The sequence below is a fragment of the Pan paniscus genome, chromosome 4 (genome assembly GCF_029289425.2).
Source record: "Pan paniscus chromosome 4, NHGRI_mPanPan1-v2.0_pri, whole genome shotgun sequence".
In the NCBI taxonomy this organism is placed as follows: Eukaryota; Metazoa; Chordata; class Mammalia; order Primates; family Hominidae; genus Pan; species Pan paniscus.
The window spans coordinates 169,214,490-169,231,968 of NC_073253.2; the positions used below are offsets into that span (position 1 = coordinate 169,214,490).

Sequence of the window (17,479 nt, forward strand, 5' to 3'; positions counted from 1 at the left end):
ACAGAGTAATACCCAGTGGCTTCGTGCTGAGGCGATAGTCGAACCAAATTCATAAATCCTGCATAATTATAAAAATAACAACAATGACAACAAGAAGCATTAATTTGTCACTTTAGCATTTACATGACTCTCTTTCCTTTCGCATTAATCATCTTGATTGTACCTCATGATAGTTTTTTGTACATTAGCGCACTGATTTAGAGCCATTGTGTAGGTGGTGGGGTCAAGGCTTGTCTTGATTCTGAGGTGGCCCAGACTCAGCACGTGAGGATGCTCTATGTGATTATACAAAGCTGGAGGGGCCACAGGGTGTAAAATGGGATGGAACAGAAGGAATCAAGATTTAAGCTGGGATCCATGTAGATGGGAACAAGAAGCAAGCCTGTAAAAACATATGGGGGATTGATGGCAGGATTATAATAAGTGTTTTTCCTTTTGGATTTTCAATATTGTTCTTATAATAATGGTGCAATATATTTTTAATAAAAATGAACTGTAATGTTATTGTAGGTTTATAGGCAGTCTAACATATGGTTAACCGGCTGGGCTTCTGAGTGAGACAGGTCTGAGTTATAATCCTCACCCTGCCCCTCACATATGTAAGGTCTTTCCATCTATCTCTGATACAACATTGTACAATGGGCACACTGATAGCACCTACTTCATGGAGTTGCAGGGGCATGAAGTATTGAAATGTATGTAAGCATTCCATGTATGCTAATTAACTAAAGGCATTCCCGGGAAAGGCTGAGCATCTACTAGGATAGGCTAGGCCTATCCTGAGGGCTTTTATGCACTACCACGCCCCGCCATCCAACAGCTATTGTGAAGCAGCCATCAGTGTCACCTACCTTTCAGAGAAGTAAGCTGAGGATTCCAAAGGGTAAGCAACTTTCCCAGGTTCATTGGTGAGCAGGTGGCGAGCTGTGCTTTCAGTCTAGACCTTCTGGCTTCGAAGGCTCTGCTTCATTCATTACTTGGTACTAGGGGAAGGGCTAAAAAAAACCCAGGTGTCATCTGGGCAGAATTTACAGAGGTTGCAACCCCTTTGAACTTTCTGCTCAAGCCCTATTGTCAGGATCTTTGGGGCTCAGCCAGGAACAAGGTGCCGGGAGGCCTAATTCTGTCTCTGGAGGTTCCAGCTGCCACATACAGAAGGCAAATGTCTGTTTGGCAGCCCTGTTTTTATTTCCCCACAAAGTTTAATTTCCCTGATGTGAGTGGTTCTATTGCTTTGAGGTTTCCAGGGTTTGCATTCTTCATAAAAAAGACTGGTTTATTGTGCACTGTGGTGTTAAGATGTGGCAGTACCTGAGTGTTAATGAAGTTCATGTTTCCTGACATGATGAGGGTCCTAGATCAGCAACCTGGCTTGACAGTGGAAGAGTTTTTGGTTTTCTTCACTGTCTTCCTAATTCCTGAGGTTTCTACCTGGGTGGTGACATATCTTCCTAGAATAAGTTTACAGTATGCATCGTGCATGGTATCTTGCTTCGTTGCACTATTACAAGCAAATGCAGCTGCAGGACAGGAAAATATGTATCACAACGCCAATTAAGGTATGGTTAGGGTTGAGGGCTTTAGAATGAGACACTCCAGAGTTCTAAGCAGGCTGTACTCCTTCAGGAACCATGTGGCCTCAGACAAGTTACTAAACCTCTCTGTGCTTCAGTTTCTACAGCTATAAAATGGGGGTAATAATTCAGCTTCCAGGGCTATCATGAGGTTTAAAGGAGATCACACATAAAAATCACTCGCCAAATGCCTTGCTCATTATTGAATAGTCAATAAGTGATTGTTATTATCAGGTAAGCCCATAGGCTGGGCCAGTAATACCAGGCAATTTATAGGCACCATCTCATTTAATCTTCACAGCAATCCTATGGGGTGGGATTGATTTTTCTGGTCCCCATTTAACAGATGAAGAAAAAGGGGCTCAGAGAGATGAAGCATCTTACCCAAGGTCACACAGCTCATCAGAAGCAGAAGTGAGATTGACTCCTGTCACGATGTGGCCATAGTTACCTCAGAGAACTGCCTAAATACTTTCCAGAATGCAGGGTCCAGCTCTCCCAGCTGTCAGAGAGAAGCTTCTCATCTTTGAGGGGCACAGCAGGCAGACAAAGAGGCCACTTCAGGGTCAACTAAGAATTCTTCCAGCATCAGACAAACTATACTTCAGATGACCATATGCAGTGATTTCATCCAACTGGGTTCTTCCATTCAGTCACTCTGCCAAGCTGTAGAACAGTTAAGACGGGTCCTGAAAACTCACTGCAGCCAGTGCTTTGTACCAAAAGTGAGGATAAGGTGTGGACTAGGGAATGAATTAGCCTCTCCCCTATCCCATGCCAGGTCATGAGTTGGAAGTTGGGAATAAGATTTGGTCCCTGTCCACATGACACACACAATGAACAATTGTGATCCAGTGGGCTGAGTGCTAAGTGGTAGATGGATGCACAAAGTGTAATGAGAGCAAAAATAGGCAAAGGAAGGCTTCTCAGAGGAGGTGACATGGTGAGTTGGGCTTTGAAGCATGACTAGGGGTTCACCAAGGGGAGAGTGGCTGAAAAGATATGCAAGAGCAGTTCATATGGCAGTCTTCCTGAGTGGTTGGAGCTTTTGAAGTGCATGCTGAGGAGCATGGCAGACAATATGGGGGAAGAGAGGAGTCCGCATTTGTAGCACGTATACCAGGCACTGTGGGAGGGCGCTGTATTCATTTCCTGGAGCTGCCAAAACAAATGACCATAAACTGTGCGGCTGAATGCAACAGAAACTTGTTCTCTCACAGTTCAGGGTGTCAGACATCCACTGCTGAGGTGCTGGCAGGGCCACATTTCCTCTGAAGTATCCAGGAAAGAATCTCTCCTTTCCTCTTTGGGCTTGTGGTGAGCGCAGGTGTTCCCAGGCTTGTGGATGCATCACTCAAATCCCGCCTCCCATTTTCATGTGGCTTCTCTTCTCTCTGGGTCTGTCTCCCTCCGTGTGTCTCTAATAGGGGCACTGCTTGAATTCAGGGCCTGCCTGCATAATCCAGGATGATTTCATCTCAAGATTCTTAACTAAATTACATCTGCAAAGGCCCCTTTTCTAAATATGATCACATTGACAGGTTCTGGAGATTTGGATGTGGGCATGTATTTCAGGGGCCACCACTCGACCCACTTTCAGGTCCCACATGCATTATCCCACGTAACCCTCAGAACTCCGAGAGACAGATGTTGTTACAATTCCCCTTTGACAGAAAAGGAAACTCAAAAGATTAAAGGTAGACTTTATGCAAGCAGGGATTCCCCTGTCCTCTTTTTATGCCCAATGTGTGCAGTTATCTCTGACACACTGTAGGTGCTCAGTTAATAATTAGTGAATAAAATATCTCAGCCCAAGCTTTATGAGGAGCATAGCATAGGCTAAGAGCCCAGGCCACACTACATAGAACTAGATGCCTGGCTGGATTACTTAATGAGCTGTGTGACCTTGAGAAAATTATGCAACCTTTCTGTGCCTTAGTCTTCTCATCTGAAAAATGAGGATACAATACCACCTACCTCATAGGGCTGTTGTAAGGTTTGCAAGAGCAAATCCATGTACAGTGCCAAGAACAGTGCCTGGCACAATCAGTGCCTAGTAAATGGAAGTGAGAAGTATTACCCCACACTGCGTCCCAAGAGGGGCGGCAGACAGGTGAGGTTAATTAAAGTGCCCTAGGAGAAGTGTCTTGAAGAGCTGTGATCAGACAGCATAGCGGCTCAACATTGCCTGAGGACTTTTGGGGAAGACTTTGGGGAGGAGGAGATAGTTGAGCTGAGTCTAGGGTGAGCAGGGACTTGACAGGCTGAGGAGTGGGAACTGGCATTCTAGGCAGAGACCAGCAGCTGCAAGATCATGGGGGTGGGGAAAACTGGGGTACCTGGAGCTTGGAGGGCCAGGGTTGGGGCTGAAAAGGGAATGGAGGCTAAATCCAAAAATTCCTTGTCTGCTCTGCCAAGGAGATGAGCCCTCATCCTGTAGGTGTGGTGGCTCATTCATCAGGGAGGCAGTGTGACCAAGTTGGCTTGTTGGAGAGTCTAGGGCGGACTGGAAGCCTAGAGGCTGGAGGCCCAGGAGCAGTGAGGCTGCTGCACCCAGGGGAGAGGTGATGGTGGTCTGGCCAGGGGGCTTATGATGAATATGGGGGCAGGGGGAGATAAATAAGCTGTGTCAGAGGCAGAAGCTGCCAGAGCTGGTGTCTGCCTAGGCATGGCTCTGGGGGAAAAGTGGAGGCAGGGGTCGCTGCAGAGTCAGGCCCCAGATGCGGTGGGCAGTGCTGCCTCCTGCCACAGCTGAGGCTGGTCAGGGGCATGGTGAGGTCAAGATGCCCATGATATAACTTGGTGCCTTTTCTCGACTTACCTCTTACCAACTGGGGAACCTTGGGGAAGTCACTTCACCTCTCAGAGCCTCACTTTCTCCATCAGCAAAATGGGGATAATAATTCTACTTCGTATGATTGTGACAATAGTGTACACTACGTTCCCAATAACTCTTAGCATCTGTTGTTATTGTTACGACTCCTGCCACTGTGATTAGATGGAGGGAGGGTCATGGGGCAGCGGTCGCTGTGACTGTAGTCCCGGCACATCTTTGCCAGAGTCGCCAACTCTGTGCTGTATTTTGAATTCTTCCTCTCTTCTGTCTTGGATCTCACAAGCCTGAAGAGGAATCTTGGGTGCATCTTCGTGGGTGCCAGCCCAAACCCTGATTCTCCTCAAGGTTAAGGTGCTTTTGTTGGACACATGTGTGGGGTGGCGGGGTTGAGGAGAGGGAAGAGAACAGGAGGAGACATGCAGGTGCTTCCGTGCGCCACTACACCTGCACACGGCACGGTTTGGGCCAGGTTGCCGTCTGTCTGCTTGTGGATGTCTGGGGGGAGGCTGTGTGTGTGTATGTGTGTATGTCTGTGTGTGTGTGTCTTTCTCAGTGTGTGTGTCTCTGTATGTGTGTAACTGTGTGTGTGTCTGTATGTCTCTGTGTGTGTAACTGTGTGTCTCTGTGTGTGTGTAACTGTGTGTGTGTCTGTGTTTGTCTCTGTGTGTGTGTCTCTGTGTGTGTGTTTCTCTCTCAGTGAGTGTGTGTGTGAATATCTGTGTGTCTCTGTGTGTGTAACTGTGTGTGTCTTTGTGTGTGTTTGTCTCTGTGTGTGTCTCTGTGTGTGTGTCTGTGTCTCTGTGTGTGTACCTTTCTCTCAGTGTGTGTGTCTCTGTGTGTGTGTGTAACTGTGTGTGTGAGTGTGTCTCTCTGTGTGTGTCTGTGTGTGTATGACTCTGTGTGTCTGTGTATATGTGTGTGTGTGTGTATGAGTGTCTGTGTGTCTGTCTCTCTCTCTGTCTCTCTGGTCTTAATTCAACTCAACACTGCAGGTCAGGAAATGTTTCTGATCCCCACTTTGTATGAGTCACTACTGGGCACAGAGAAAAGGGTGCGACTCGCTTGCTGCCCGAGGCCTTCCCAGCAGAAGGTGGCTGGTAGGCGAGAGGGGTGATGGGGATGCAGTGTGCTCCTATGGAGGAGGAACTGGAGCAGGCCCCAGCTACAGAGCAGGGATGGATTAGGGGTTCAGGGCTGGAGCTGAATGCTGAGGAGATGTTCTCCTTGCTGAGGAAAGGCACACAGGGGCTCCAGGCCTGGCCCAAGGCCCAGAGAAGCAACTGCAGGAGCTGTCAGGGTGCCGGGGCTGGAGGGGACAGTGTGAACCAGTGGGGAGAGGTACATGAGACTGGAGGGTGGTTGAGGGGGTGCAGGCTGAGCAAAGATGTTACCCCGACAGCACCAGGGCTGCCTCTGTGGGGAGCTACTGTCTTGGGCAGGACAAGGGTGATATTGGCCTCCAAAGCCCTAGGGGGCTGGACCCTGCTTTCCTTCCAGCCTCACCTCAGCGTTCTCTCCTCCTTGTCCCCTTCGTCACAGCCAGACTGCTTCTTCCAGGCCCTCTGGAACCTCGAGCTCCTCTTCCTTGTAGGATCTCTGGGCGTCCTAGAATGCTGCAATGCTCTGGCCCGGGGTTGCCTGGAGCCCAGTCCCCTCTCGCTTCCAGGACCACCCCGTCAAAGGGCCCCCCTCATGTGCTCTGTTCAGACCACATTCAGTGCTTGGTTTGTGGTTATTTCTTTGGTGAATTGCTCATTGAATGTCTCACTCTCTCCCTCCTGTGAACTCCTTGAGGCAATGACTGTGCACAGCATCCGGCTCACAGTAGGCCCTTTAGTAGACTGGCACTGAGCGGACGATGAGTGGCTGAGTGAGTGGATGAGGGGAGACGGGTGCAGAGAGGGTGATTCTGTGGTGAGGACTGTGCCTGTAATGAAACCCTCCAATTTAGCGCTGGAGAACTAGCGAGCTGTTTATCGCGAGGCTCAGGTTGTTAAATTCAAGAAGTGAAACCAAGGGCTTTAGAACGTCTCTGAGGATGGAGGTTATATAAACCGAGTCAATAAATATTGATGTGGAGTCCGGCTTTCATGTTCAGAGGTGCTTTGTGGGGAGGTGGGAGTTTCTCTCCCCGGCCCTCTTAGGCTCACCCGGCATGGCGGGAGCTTTGTTGCAGGGATCAGGCACATAGGCCCCTGAATTTCACAAATCCACCAGAAAGGGAGGCCGGGGAGGCTGGGTCCAGCAGGATGCCTCGCAGAACTGAAACCTGCCTGTAGGAAATCTCGCCCTGGAACCAAACCAGGACTCTCCAGCTCCCGCCCCACCCCAGCAACCATTGACAACTCCGTCATCCAGAATCCAGAAAGCTCACCAGTGGAACTCGCCGGCCTGAGCCGGCCCTTCCTCCTCTTGTCTCGCAGTGCTGTGCTCACCTCCTATGCCATCTTAGGCCATTGACTCCACCCCATTGCCCCGTCTGGCCTCAGCACCTGGGACACGCCCTACTACATCAACCTTCCCACTGGCCCCCTTGCCTTCAGCCATCCCCCTGCAAACATGCCTCCTGTTGCCCCCAGAGACATCACTCCAAAACATAATTCTCACCTTGTTGCTTTCCTGCTTAGAACTGTCACTGGCTCCCTGTTGTCCTTGAGATCAAGTCCAAGTGTAATCTGTTCTCTGCCCCCTGCCCAGGCCCCCAGGCTTCCCCATCACTCACACCCCTTGGGCCAGCCATGCCAAGGCCTGTGATGCCTTCAGAACAGCCCATGTGCTCTCCGCGTTCTGTCCAGGGCTGATGCCATTTCCTCTGCTCAGAGCCTTCTTCCCCTTAATCCTAATGTTCTTCCATGGAGTCACTTCTGATGTCACATCCCCCAGGAGGACGTCCCTGATGCCCCCGCCCCCAGGTTAATTAGGTCCAGCAGCCCCCTGTGCTGATGGCCTCAGTCATGGTGTCACCTCTGCATTGCAAGTGTCTGCACCCATCAGTCCATCTCTTCCTCCCCCTGTAGACTGTGAGGCCTCAAGAAAGAGCCTGTGCCTAATTCACCACAACGTACTCTCTGACCTCCCCAGACTCTTAGGGAATGATTGGCCTTCAGTTGCAGAAGTTACCAAAATTCAGGACAGGGAGGCAAACTCTCCTTCAGCTAAGACAGCCTCCATTGAGCCTAATTCTGGGGTGATGGAGCACGTGGGGCGGCCTGGCGGAAGTTAGCCCTGCTTGGGCAGAATCCCATGGGCTGGGCTGCACCCGTAGCAACCAGTCAGCATTAGACCCTTGACTCTGACAGTCACGGAGGACACCCCGGCAAGTGTCAGCACACAGGACTGCTTTCATGTGGGGACCACGTGGGGGCTTCGAAACATGCTGAGGCCTGGACTGCACCCCCAGAGATTCTGGTGTAGTTGGTTTGAGATAGGGCTAGAGCTCCAGGATCATTTGAAACGTTTGAATCCCAGGGGATTCTAACATGTGCAGCTGCTTGAGAACCACTCACAGCTAGTCCTACTAGAGCAGCGCTTCTCTTCCTGGTTACACACGGTAATTACCTGGACAGCCTTGTCCTGGACCCATGGAATTAGAATCCATGGGGGTGGTGACAACCTAGGCATCAGCATTTCCGAGCTCCTCAGCTGCTTCTAATGTGAAGCAGGGTTTGAAACCACTACCTCCAAGGTACCTCCCTCCCTCCCTTTTCTTTTTCCAGAAGCATTTGCTGGAGGCCTGCTCTGTGCTCGTGCTCTCTAGCCCTGGTGGTGCTTTGGTGAATCAGCCCCTGCAGTTCCTATTTGGGATTTCTTAACTCAGGGGACGTTAGCAGTGGAAGAGCTCACCCTGTAAAGGGAACCTGTCCCACAGGCAGGCTTGCTGGGTCCTGCACCAGCTCCTAGTGCCCCTTTACTAACCTGCTGCTGACCAGGGGCCATATCCAGCCCTGTCTGGGCATGTCCATACCCATGTTGGGAGGTCTTGCCCAGCTCCTGAGTCTCTCAAGAGGCCTGGGACTCTGCCTAGGCAAGGTTTGGGGTTGCACATGGTCATTGGGATGGGAAGCTTTCCAGCAGCTCCCTCAGACCCTGCATCAGGCTGGAGGCAATGGCAGGCTGGGGCTGAGGCTCTGAACTCCCTCCTGAGCACGCACGAGCTCGACAGCTGCACTGTAGTCTGTGGAAGAGCCTGCGACTATAGGCAACTGTCTTGGCTGGGCCCAGGTGTGTTCTCTTTGAGGGGAGGGGATGCCAGCAGGATTTTAATATCCCTTTAACAGAAAGGGTCACCACTTAGGAAATTGGCTCCCTGTCCCCAGGGCAGAGCTGCAGGTGCCAGGATGCTGCCTGAACTCTGGGCATTTATTTTTAAAAACTAAGAGAAAACTCATGTAACATAAACATAACGACTTTAAAGTGAGCAGTGCAGTGGCATTTAGTGCATCCATAATGTTGTACCACCATCACCTCTGTCTAGTTTCAAAATGTTTTCATCACCCCAAAAGGAAACCCTATACCCCTTATCAGTCATTCCCCACTCCCCCAGACCACCTAGTCCTAGCGGGCTCCAGTCTGCACCTGCCTCTGTGCATTTCCCTATTCTGGGAGTCTCATCAGATGGAATCACATGACATGTGGCCATTGGCGTCTGGGTTCTTTGGCTCAGCATCACGTTTGAAGGGCCGTCTGCATCTGCAGCTGGTCCTTCATCCCCTTTCATGGCTGAATAACATTCCGCTGCATGGATAGACCACAATTTGTTTATTCATTCACCAGCAGATGGAAATTTGGGCTGTTTCTACCTTTTGGCTATTGGGAAATCTGAGCATTTAAAATTTTTTTATATCTCTACTCCAAACACGTGTTGATCATGTGTTCCTAGGTCCTCAGCATTTGTGAGTCGTGGTCTTGGGTGGCCTCCTTTCCTGTACTATTCAAATAGGAGTTTCCTAGGGTGCATATGTGTCTTCAGGGTATCTCTTGCTTTAAGTCCAACTTCTCTTGATTTCTCCACCTCGGCTCCACCTCTTGCCTGTGTGATACTGGACTGATCTCTGCACCATCTCATCCCATACTGTTATCACTCCAATCCAGGGCAGGAGGCTGATAAGCATGCAACAGGCTTCAACTTCTGGCTTGGGGTAATGGAGAGAATGGACAGCACATGGTGTCAACAGTAGCTTAAAACTGAATGTTACACAGTACTGTCCTAAAACTTCATATACACACTCATTAGGAATTGCTCACGGACGGTGTCTGCCCATGAGATTTGGACAGAATCCTCCCGACATCCCTCTTCCTCTTTCCCTTTTCAAATTCCTCCCATCCAGTATTTAAAACTGCCAACAGACAACTCCATATTTTTGGAGCAATGTAGACTCCTGTCTCCTCCTTTCCTTGTAAACATGCCCTGGGGTGGGAAAGAGATGGCATGGGCACTCCCAAAGTTAATTTTATTCTTTTTCTGAATCAAAAGGAACCTTTCCTCCATGAGAAGAATCCTGCCATATTTCTAGGCCAACTGACTGAAAGGGACACCAGCTTTAAAAAATAACACACACACAAATTCTGCTTGTAATATTAGATGCCCCGGTATCATGGGGACTTCCCTGCCCCCTTGTACATAGATGGTGGGCTGGGGTCAGTGCAAGCCTAGAGGTGCCTCTGAAGTTAACCAATTACTGGTTTCAGATGAATCCTGATGGTGCCCCCACTTTGTTTGGTATTGTATTATTTTTTTTTTGGTTGCTTTCAGATAGTGGATAGGAACTGGGTTATATGCTGGAGACCACTGCAGGCTTTTGAGCAGAAAAGGGCCATGCTTTGTTTTATTTATGTATGTATGTATGTATGTATGTATGTATGTATGTATTTATTTAGACGGAGTCTCACTCTGTCACCCAGGCTGGAGTGCTGTGGCACAATCTCGGCTCACTGCAGCCTCCTCCTCCCAGGTTCAAGCAATTCTTCTGCCTCAGCCTCCCCAGTAGCTGGGATCACAGGTGCCTGCCACCACCCTGGCTTTTTTTTTTTTTTTTTTTTTTGTATTTTTAGTAGAGACAGGGTTTCGCCATATTGGGCAGGCTGGTCACGAACTCCTGACCTCAAGTGATCTTCCTACCTCGGCCTCCCAAAGTGCTGGGATTACAGGTGTGAGCCACTGTGCCCAGCCTGTATGCTATCTTAAAAAACAAACTGTTTTAAGACAGAGTTTCGCTCTTGTTGGCCAGGCTGGAGTGCAATGGTGCGATCTCAACTCACCGCAACCTCCGCCTCCCGGGTTCAAGCAATTCTCCTGCCTCAGCCTCCCCAGTAGCTGGGATCACAGGTGCCTGCCACCACCCCAGCTTTTTTTTTTTTTTTTTTTTTTTTTTGTATTTTTAGTAGAGACAGGGTTTCGCCATATTGGGCAGGCTGGTCACGACCTCCTGACCTCAAGTGATCTTCCTACCTCGGCCTCCCAAAGTGCTGAGATTACAGGTGTGAGCCACTGCACCTGGCCCCTGCTTTGTTTTAGATTTTACAAAGCTCTCTCTGGTTGCTGTGTGCTGAATACACCCTAGAGGACAAGGAAGTCGTCACTAGTTAGAAGGCTGTTAGATGCTGCAGGTGAGATGATGATGGCTTCCACCCGGTTGGACATGATTGAGGTGGTAAAAAGTGGTCAGATTATGGGTGTATTTGAAGGCAGAAATGATCGTTTCTTCTGGTAGATTGGATGTGGTGTGTGAGAAAAAGGGAGTCATGGATGACTTCAGGATATTTGGCCTGAGTGACCGCAAATGTGAAATTGACATATTCTGAGATGAAGAATGCAGGTGGAGCAGGTTTGAGTTGGGAGGAGAGCGGGAATCCGGTTTGGGAATGTGTTGAAAGTGTGTATTAGATGTCCAAGTAGAGGCGAAAGAAGCAGTTGATGTCCGAGGTTGCAATGCACCAGTGGTGGGGCACGGTGGGGATGTAAAGCAGGAAGCACTGGAAGTGACGGCTTAATGATCAACTCCCCCACATCCCACATAGTTATCAGGAAAAGGAAAATGAGGGGGAAATCACATGTAAAATCAGAAAGGAGTGGTCGGGCGCAGTGGCTCATGCCTGTAATCCTAGTACTTTGGGAGGCCGAAGCAGGTGGATCACCTGAGGTCAGGAGTTCAAGACCAGCCTGGCCAACATGGTGAAACCCTGTCTCTACTAAACCCTGTCTCTACTAAAAAATACAAAAATTAGCCAGGTGTGGTGGTGGGTGCCTGTAATCCCAGCTACTCGGAAGGCTGAGGCAGGGAGAAGCACTTGAACCTGGGAGGTGAAGGTTGCAGTGAGCTGAGATGGTGCCATTGCACTCCAGCTCTCCAGCCTGGGTGACAGAGTGAGACTCCATCTCACAAAAACAAACAAATAAACAACAACAAAAAAAACCAAAACAAAAAAAATGGAGCTTCAGAGATTATCCTGCAGAAGGGGGAAAGAGGCCCAAAGAGCGCAGGTAATTTGCCTAAGACTGCAAGTTAGTAACAAAGCCAAGACAGAGCCAGTTCCTTGGGCCTGTCCCCCTTTCTAGCACACCATGCTGCCTGCCAGTTCTAGGGTCTGAAAGCTGCATACGGGGACTGAAGGTGGGCAGACTGAGGCTGGATGACTTAATTTTGTATTCCTCCAGGTCACCATCCTTGTCAGCCTGGCCCTAGCTTTCCTTGCGTGCATCGTGTTCCTGGTGGTTTACAAAGCCTTCACCTATGATCACAGCTGCCCAGAGGGATTCGTCTATAAGGTAAGAGGTGGTTGAGTAGTCCCAGGTCACTATCAAATTCAGTTAGAGGGTTGATCAATATCTTCTCTTCACTGGTGTCCAAATTCTGGGTATGACGACCTCCCTACTGACTGTTTAAAATGGAATATGTGTTTGGCAAGGAGTTTCCAAGTTTTCTTGAGGGACTCAGTCTCCAGTAGGCAGTAGAGTTCCTCCCCCAAGATGGTGCTCTCCAGGGTCAGGAGGTGGTCCAGCTTCGACGGCACATCAGCAATGAGGGAAGCAGCTCACTACCTCTTGACGTGGACTGTTCCATTTTGGGAAAGCTCGGCTTGGTGCAGGTCTTCCTGGCTCAATGGCTGTTTGCTTACCCTTGCAGTGGCCTCCAGAGGTGTGAAGGCAGCGCTGGTGCCTCTGAGGTTCTTTGAAGCTCTGTCTCCAAGTCTCCCCTTGACCCACACTCTGATTAAACTCCTTCTCTGAAAGAACGGAACCTGCTGCATGACCTCTGGGAGTTTTCTTGCCCCTCTGAACCTCGTTTTCTTGCCTGCAAAATGGGGGCTCATAATGCCTTTTCCCAGGATTTTTGGGAGGCCTTAAGGAGAGAATTTAAGTAAAATCAGTTAACAAAGGGCCTATTAGATAATGAACTCTCAACGAATGTTAGTTGCAATAAAGACAGAGTCTGTTTCAGAGCGAACACAGCTGATACTATTAATATTTATAATTACCATTTGCTGAGTATCTCTAATACATCAGACCCTTTGCTAGATGTTTCCTTAAACATTATCTCAATTGAGCTGTACAACCATTCTGAGAAATAGGGTTTCTTTGGCTCCCATTTCACATATGAGGAATTAAATGTAGAGAGTATTTAGTTAAGAAGGTTTTCCAAGACATCACAATAATTATGTTTTGATGTGGGGAGATCAAATAGGAAGTGTGCCAGCCTGAAAATGTGTATCCTTCAGTTCTGCACTGCCTAGATTACACTCCAATCTGACGGCCTCTAGCTGGTTGACTCACCTATCACCTGGTTGCCTCTCTGGGCCACTGCTCACAGCCAATGACTGTTTATTTCCTCCATTATATACTTGCATCTCTTTTCTCTTGTATCAAAAGTCTTGGCTCCTAACAACGTTCACGTAATGATGTATTTGCCTTATCCTACAATATACATAGAACAGTCACAAAATAGCACCAATGTTACTACTAAGAGGTAATGAACCTGGAGACTACTGAACGAACGTGGAGGTTTCTCTGCAACTCCATGTGTCCTTAGAATACACTCCACCAAGGGTGTAATCTGACTTCCTAGACTTCCATGGAGGGGGTTCAGATCTGGCTTCCTAGATTACACTCCAAGTGGTCAGAAGCTGAGGTTCTGAGACCATCCTGACCAACGTGGAGAAACCCCGTCTCTACTAAAAATACAAAATTAGCCAGGCGTGGTGGCTCATGCCTGTAATCCCAGCTACTTGGGAGGCTGAGGCAGGAGAATCACTTTAACCTGGGAAGTGGAGGTTGCGGTGAGCCGAGGTCGCGCCATTGCACTCCAGCCTGGGGGGACAGAGCGAGACTCTGTCTCAAAAAAAAAGAAGCTGAGGTTCTGGAAGACTCAAAGCAATGGGAACAGTAGGGGACAGTTGAATAAACAGTGACACATCCACGCAGTGGACGTCACTACAACTGGGAAAATGAGGAAGGCAGGCCTCCATACACGGAAAGAGAATGCTCTTCAAGACAGTAAGGATGAATGATGGAAGGAAGGTCCTGCCTATGTGTGGGCAAAGGGGAGGTGAGCGCTATTTGCTTATTGTTTTGGAAAGAAATTCAGGAAGGATAAATTTTAAAAATTAATAAAAATGGTTCATCAGGAGGAAGGGATGGACGCAAGGCTTCTTCGGATCTATCTTCTTAAATATTTGTCCTTGAAATATGTAAATGTTTGACATATTTAAAAATAAATAAATGAGAAAAAACAAGAGGTTCGTTGTTTAAAGAACCTAGCTCTATATCAAGTTAAGGACATAAACGTGCAAAGAAAATAATTATTTCAACCGGTTGTAGATGACAGCATGTTCGCCTCACACCCTTGGTGGAGTGTATTCTAGGGACACATGGAGTTGCAGAGAAACCTCCAAGTTCGTCCGGTAGTCCCCAGGTTCATTGCCTCTTAGTAGTCATATTGGTGCTATTTTGTGACTGTTCTATGTTTATTGTAGGATAATGCAAATACATCATTACATGAATGTTGTTAGGAATGAAGCCTTTTTTTTTCTTTTTTTTTTTTTTTTGCGATGGAGTCTCACTCTGTCGCCCACGCTGGAGTGCAGTGGTGCCATCTCGGCTCACTGCAATCTCCGCCTCCTGGGTTCAAGCGATTCTCCTGCCTCAGCCTCCTGAGTAGCTGGGATTACAGGTGTGCACCACCATGCCCAGCTATTTTTTGTATTTTTAGTAGAGATGGGGTTTCACTCTGTTGGGCAGGCTGGTGTTGAACTCCTGACCTCATGATCTGCCTGCCTCGGCCTCCCAAAGTGCTGGGATTACAGGCGTGAGCCACCGCATCCGGCAAGACTTTTGATATAAGAGAAAAGAGATGCAAGTATAAAATAGAGGAAATAAATAGTCATTGGCTGTGAACAACAGCCCAGAGAGGCAACAAGGGGACAGGTGAATCAGCCAGATAGAGGGAGTCTGTGGGGGTCTCTACAGCCTCCACTACAGCCGGACAGTCAGTATGCAGAGAAGGCTGGCCTTGAATCAGTGTCAATATCAGGTTCAGGTCGTCTGGCTTCTTCTAAGTGGAGCTTTGCTGTTTGTGCTGATGCTGGTGCTGGGAAGGCTGCTGCGTGCCAGGCCCAGGTCAGGAGCTGTCACCTGCCCTCTGGCTGACAGCCCGATGCAGCTGCACTCCAGTCAGGGTGGCTGTGTTGCTGGGCAGGTTGGGAGCAGTTCGCTGAATGACCCCTGACTCTGTCTCTTTCTTCCCCAGCACAAACGCTGTATCCCAGCCTCCCTGGATGCTTACTACTCCTCCCAGGACCCCAATTCCAGAAGCCGCTTCTACACAGTCATCAGCCACTACAGCGTGGCCAAGCAGAGCACTGCCCGGGCCATCGGGCCGTGGCTGTCAGCAGCCGCTGTCATCCATGAGCCCAAGCCGCCCAAGACCCAGGGCCACTAGAGGCCTGCCCCAGCCAGAATGGGGGGCGGGGTGGAGAGGAGGACCCCCACTGGCTAAGCCAAGCTCCAGTTACAAGACAACACTGTACTCCTGGGATATGGGGGCGGGGGCGGGGCAGGGCAGGGTTGGGGGGAGAACGCACCAAACACGTGGTGTGTGCTGGAGTTGTCCGAACCGATATTTCTTTTTGTTCCTTGGTATTGTTGATTCGTTGCCGAGTCAGGCTCATGTACAAAGGCATGTTTCGTGTTGATTGTTCCCATGTAAGATATTTTTAAAGCCACTGCTTATTCTTTGTTAGGAAAATGTAACAGCAGAAAAGGAAAGAAACAAAGAACATGAACAAAAAGCATTAAACTGGCTCCATCGGAAGACGTTGAAGGGCAGTGAAGAGCACAGACTCTGTGGGCTTCTTAGATAAGAAAACGTAGCTTCAGTGGGGGCTCCAGGGTTGCAGAGTATGTGAGTGACACAGACCGGGACTATTCCATTAGCCTGTGGTCTGCAGGGTAGGCCCGCAGGAAATGAGGAATGGCCGAGCTGGAGAGAAGAGCTGATTTTGGCATTACTAAGCCCAGAATGCACATAACCCATAGTGAAATGTGCTGGCCTCTGGTGCATTTTGCAAGATGAGCACAAACTTTCTGGGCCTCCATCCTAGGACCTGGGCAGACCCACATGGCCTGGGCTCTGAATGCCCACCCTGCGACGGTGGGTTCTGCATCAGCAAACGCTGAGGAGTGGGCAGATTTTCTTTGTCTTTTGCTTGCATTTTCTAGATCCACACCTGGATACTGCCCATGTTGACGAGACAGCAGCGGGGGGAGAGGGAGGGAAGGAAGGTGCGGCTGCAAGAAGGAAGGCACGGGACAGGCATGTGACACTAGGCCACAAGCGATAAGCACAGGCACCTGACTTTTAAGTTTTTGTTTGTTTGTTGTTTCCCAAAGTGCTGATAACAATAACAACAACAATAGGATTCCAACCAGGAGCCTCAAGTGACAGCCAGGAAGAGACCTGAAGGTTGGGGCCACCACAATGCCAAATCGTTTCTAAAGGAAGCTGAAAAATGGGACTGTCTTTTGCCCACTTCATTGTGTTAAAAGGGGACATTTGTCCAAACTCCCCAACCGAGTTCTAGAAGCTCCTGACAAGGAGGCAGCATCCAGCCTTGACCAGGCCTCCCAGTTCCCTGGAACCGTATCAGGCATTCCCCTGCCTCTCACAAATGTTTCAGGGAGGCCAGTTCTGCAGGGTGTCAGCTCCAGGACCCACAGGGCCAGAACCAGCTGGGAGAATTGGTTATTTGAGATGTGGTACTGCTTCCTCACAAGTCTCCGACAGGCCGTGTAAAGGGTATTTTTTTGTGGCTTGCTGTGTTGCTGAGATCATCGTATGCAACAGCTGGGTAATAAGACTAGCATAGCTCAAACTATCCTGCCAAACGCTCTCATCTGATTTTTCCTCCCTTCTCCCCCAACCTCCAATCACCCTGAGTCACCTGTAAATTCATTTGTCATTCAAAGCGGAATAACAAGTTGTCCCTAGCAAAACCGCTGAGCGCTTTATAATTTTGTGGTGTATTTTTGTCAGTAGGTAGCAGAGGCTGAAGTATTTTTTGGTGTAATTCTTGAAATTTTCTGACAGGAAACAAATAAAGATAGATGTGTCTGAGAGTCTTGACCTTCCTTTGCGATGTTCTTTATCTCCTGCTCAGTGAGCCTGATGGGGAAGATGCTGGGGGTGGGGGTCCCAGCGGGCAGGGTGAGCCCTACAGTGTCCTGTTGGGCTGGGGCTAGAATTGGACTGTAGGGGAATGTCCATCCTCAGGCAACTGGGGCCTGAGATGGTGTTGCGGTCCTAAGGAAGGACCAAGAGGTGTACCTGGCTGCTTATCTGCCAGCTCAATGTCCTTCATGCAGCAGATGCCTACTGGGCAGCTTCTAGGGCCAGGCTGTGCTGGGCATGGGGGATACAGAAACGGATGACAGAGAATCATTGCCCTGAGGTCTGGCGATGGAGTCAGATATGAAAATAAAGGTGTGATAATGCCTTTGACTTAATGCAACTGGTGATTAGCCGCAACTGAGGAGGAAGATGTTGAGGACCCCTTTTTAAATTGTTAATTTAGGGCT

The 17,479-nt window shown here is 49.1% G+C and overlaps 1 protein-coding gene across 2 annotated transcripts in view; it reads left to right on the plus strand.

Moving 5' to 3' along the window:
* Positions 1 to 17,020, plus strand: part of NSG2 (neuronal vesicle trafficking associated 2) — a 119,409-nt gene extending 102,389 nt beyond the window's left edge. For both annotated transcript variants that reach the window (XM_003814011.4, XM_055112880.1), the window contains 2 exons: positions 12,065 to 12,175; positions 15,153 to 17,020. In XM_003814011.4, coding sequence (XP_003814059.4) covers positions 12,065 to 12,175; positions 15,153 to 15,344 — 303 coding nt within the window. In that variant the 3' untranslated portion in view covers positions 15,345 to 17,020. The remainder of the gene's footprint in view (positions 1 to 12,064; positions 12,176 to 15,152) is intronic.
* Positions 17,021 to 17,479: the final 459 nt, after the last annotated feature.